This window comes from Plasmodium reichenowi, chromosome 14 (assembly GCF_001601855.1).
Source record: "Plasmodium reichenowi strain SY57 chromosome 14, whole genome shotgun sequence".
Classification (NCBI taxonomy): domain Eukaryota; phylum Apicomplexa; class Aconoidasida; order Haemosporida; family Plasmodiidae; genus Plasmodium; species Plasmodium reichenowi.
Window position 1 is genome coordinate 1,628,006 of NC_033659.1, and position 2,480 is coordinate 1,630,485.

Genomic DNA, 2,480 nt, shown 5'->3' on the forward strand with positions numbered 1-2,480 from the left:
AACAAAAATTTTTAAAAAAAAAAAAAAAAAAAAAAAACAAAAAAAAAAAAAAAAAAAAAAAAAAAAAAAAAGGAAAGTAATAGAAAGGTAGGTTATAATGACAATGTTTAAGGATGATGAAAATAATTTTAATTATAATAAAGAATATGAAAAAGTTAAGAAAAGAACATTATTCAAAATATTATTGTCTGTATTTATTAAAACGTTATTTGAATCATTTTTACAACCATTATTACCATTTTATATATTAAATTATTATGATATAGAAGTAAAAGAATTAGGCATTTTATTGAGTTTTTATTCATTTTCACAATGTGTGATGTGTTTAATAATTGGATTATTTTCTTCAATTAATAGAAAGCATTTGTTAGTATTTTTATTAATGTTTAATTTGGTTGGTATATATTTATTTTACATGAAATTAAATTTTACATTACTTATAATTAATCGTATTATATGTGGAAGTAGTTCTGTATTTATAGTTGTTGTTAATACAATAATAAATGATTTAGTTGATAATAATGTATGTATATATTATACATATATTAATATATTTAATGCTATAGGAATTATATTAGGCCCATTATTATCTTCCTTTTTTTTAACAATATTTAACTTTCAAATTATACTAAATTTTAATACCTTTGGATTATTAGTCTCTTTATGTATAGTTTTAACCATATCTAGCGATTTACTAGTACAGAACAAAATAAAAAATCAACCAACAGAATCAACTTTACATTCGAACTTACCACAAACTAATGAAGAAAAGAAAAACATCACTAACAACAATAATTTTAATAGTAATAAGAAGAATATAAATAATAGTAATAATATAAATAACAATAATAATAATATTAACAATGTTGATGATATAAAACATGATGAAGATAGCGAACGAAATACAAAAGCATTTAATGAAGAAAATAAAACCGAAGATAACCATTCCATTTTACAAATAAAAAGTACAGAACATTTAAGAAGCAATGATTTTATTATATCAAGTTATAATGAGGAAGAACATAATACAAATAATTATATTGTTAATAAAAATGAAAAAAATTCGTCTGATGGTATTTTTAATAATGATAAAATATTTAAATATTATAGTGAAGAATTTTCTGAAATATCATCATATCAACAATATTTAAAAACTAAAGATAACTATTATATTTCAAGGTTTATTTATTTTTTAAAACAAAAATTGAACTTATTAATAAAAGCTATGTTTACATATAAATTTAAATGTCTCTTATCTATATGCTTCTTTAGATTCACTTCAGCATTTGCTTCTAATTTGATGAGTAACATTTTTTTCGTCTTTTACAATGACAATGTTTCATCAGGTGAGAACATAGTAAATAAATTAATAAATAAATAAATATATATATACATATATATATGTATATTTTTTATATCAATACTCAATGTCTACAATTATATGATTATTATGTAATATATATATATATATATATATTTATTTATTTATTTAGATAATAAGCAAATTCAGATAAGCATTTTTGTATCACTTAGTGGAATAATTATGATATTCTATCAGTACTTTTCTTTTTCATATATTGTTAATAACTTTGGATATAATGGTAAGGAGAAATCAAGTACATATATGAGAAATCATGCTAAATAAATAATACAACATATATATATATATATATATATATATATATATATATATATTTATTTATATTTATTTATTTTTTATTTATTTTTTATTTTATTTCCGTTTTAGGAACAGCCATTATTGGATTACTTATACAGAGCACAGGAATATTACTAACATACTACACCATAAAATATTATTCCTTAATTTTTCAATATATTAGTATTTGCTTCATACATTCTTGTTCTTATGCCTATATAGAACCAATAATTCCTACCATCATATCCTTATTCTTTGATAAAAAAGACCAATTATTTTCTCAAAGTTTTGTATCCTTTTTCAGATATTTATCTTTAACTATATCGCCTATTGTCTACAGTTATTACTATATAGAAAATCAGCTGTATCCTTTCTCCATATCTTCAAGTATGTCTCTTTTATCTATTTTTTTTGTTATTATGTCTTTTAAATTTCATAACAAGATGAAAAATTCTATTACTAATTAAATTAATTTATATTATGAAATATATCGACACTTACAAATTATATAACATATATATATATATATATATATATTATTTATATATTTTTTTTCTTTTTATTTATGTTTTAATTTTTATCCTTATTTATTTAATTTTTTTTTTTTTTTTTTTAATTTATTCATATATATATATATATATATATATATTTATTTATTTATAAATAATATATTTACACTTTGGTAAATATATATTATATTTTTGTCTTTTTTTTTTTTTTTTATATACATTTTTTTGTTGACTTTTTTTTCTTCATATTATTTATTATTATTTTTTTTAATTCTCTTCATTTTTTCTTTAATTTTTATAAATTAATAAATATA

At 17.7% G+C, this 2,480-nt stretch overlaps 1 protein-coding gene across 1 annotated transcript; it reads left to right on the top strand.

Annotated features, from left to right (window-relative positions):
* Positions 1 to 97: 97 nt before the first annotated feature.
* Positions 98 to 2,124, top strand: PRSY57_1440100 (major facilitator superfamily, putative; the record flags this gene model as incomplete). The annotated part of the gene is made up of 3 exons (XM_012909998.2): positions 98 to 1,346; positions 1,494 to 1,601; positions 1,748 to 2,124. The coding sequence occupies 3 exons, from the start codon at positions 98 to 100 to the stop codon at positions 2,122 to 2,124; spliced, it is 1,734 nt and encodes a 577-aa protein (XP_012765452.2).
* Between the last annotated feature and the right edge of the window lie 356 nt (positions 2,125 to 2,480).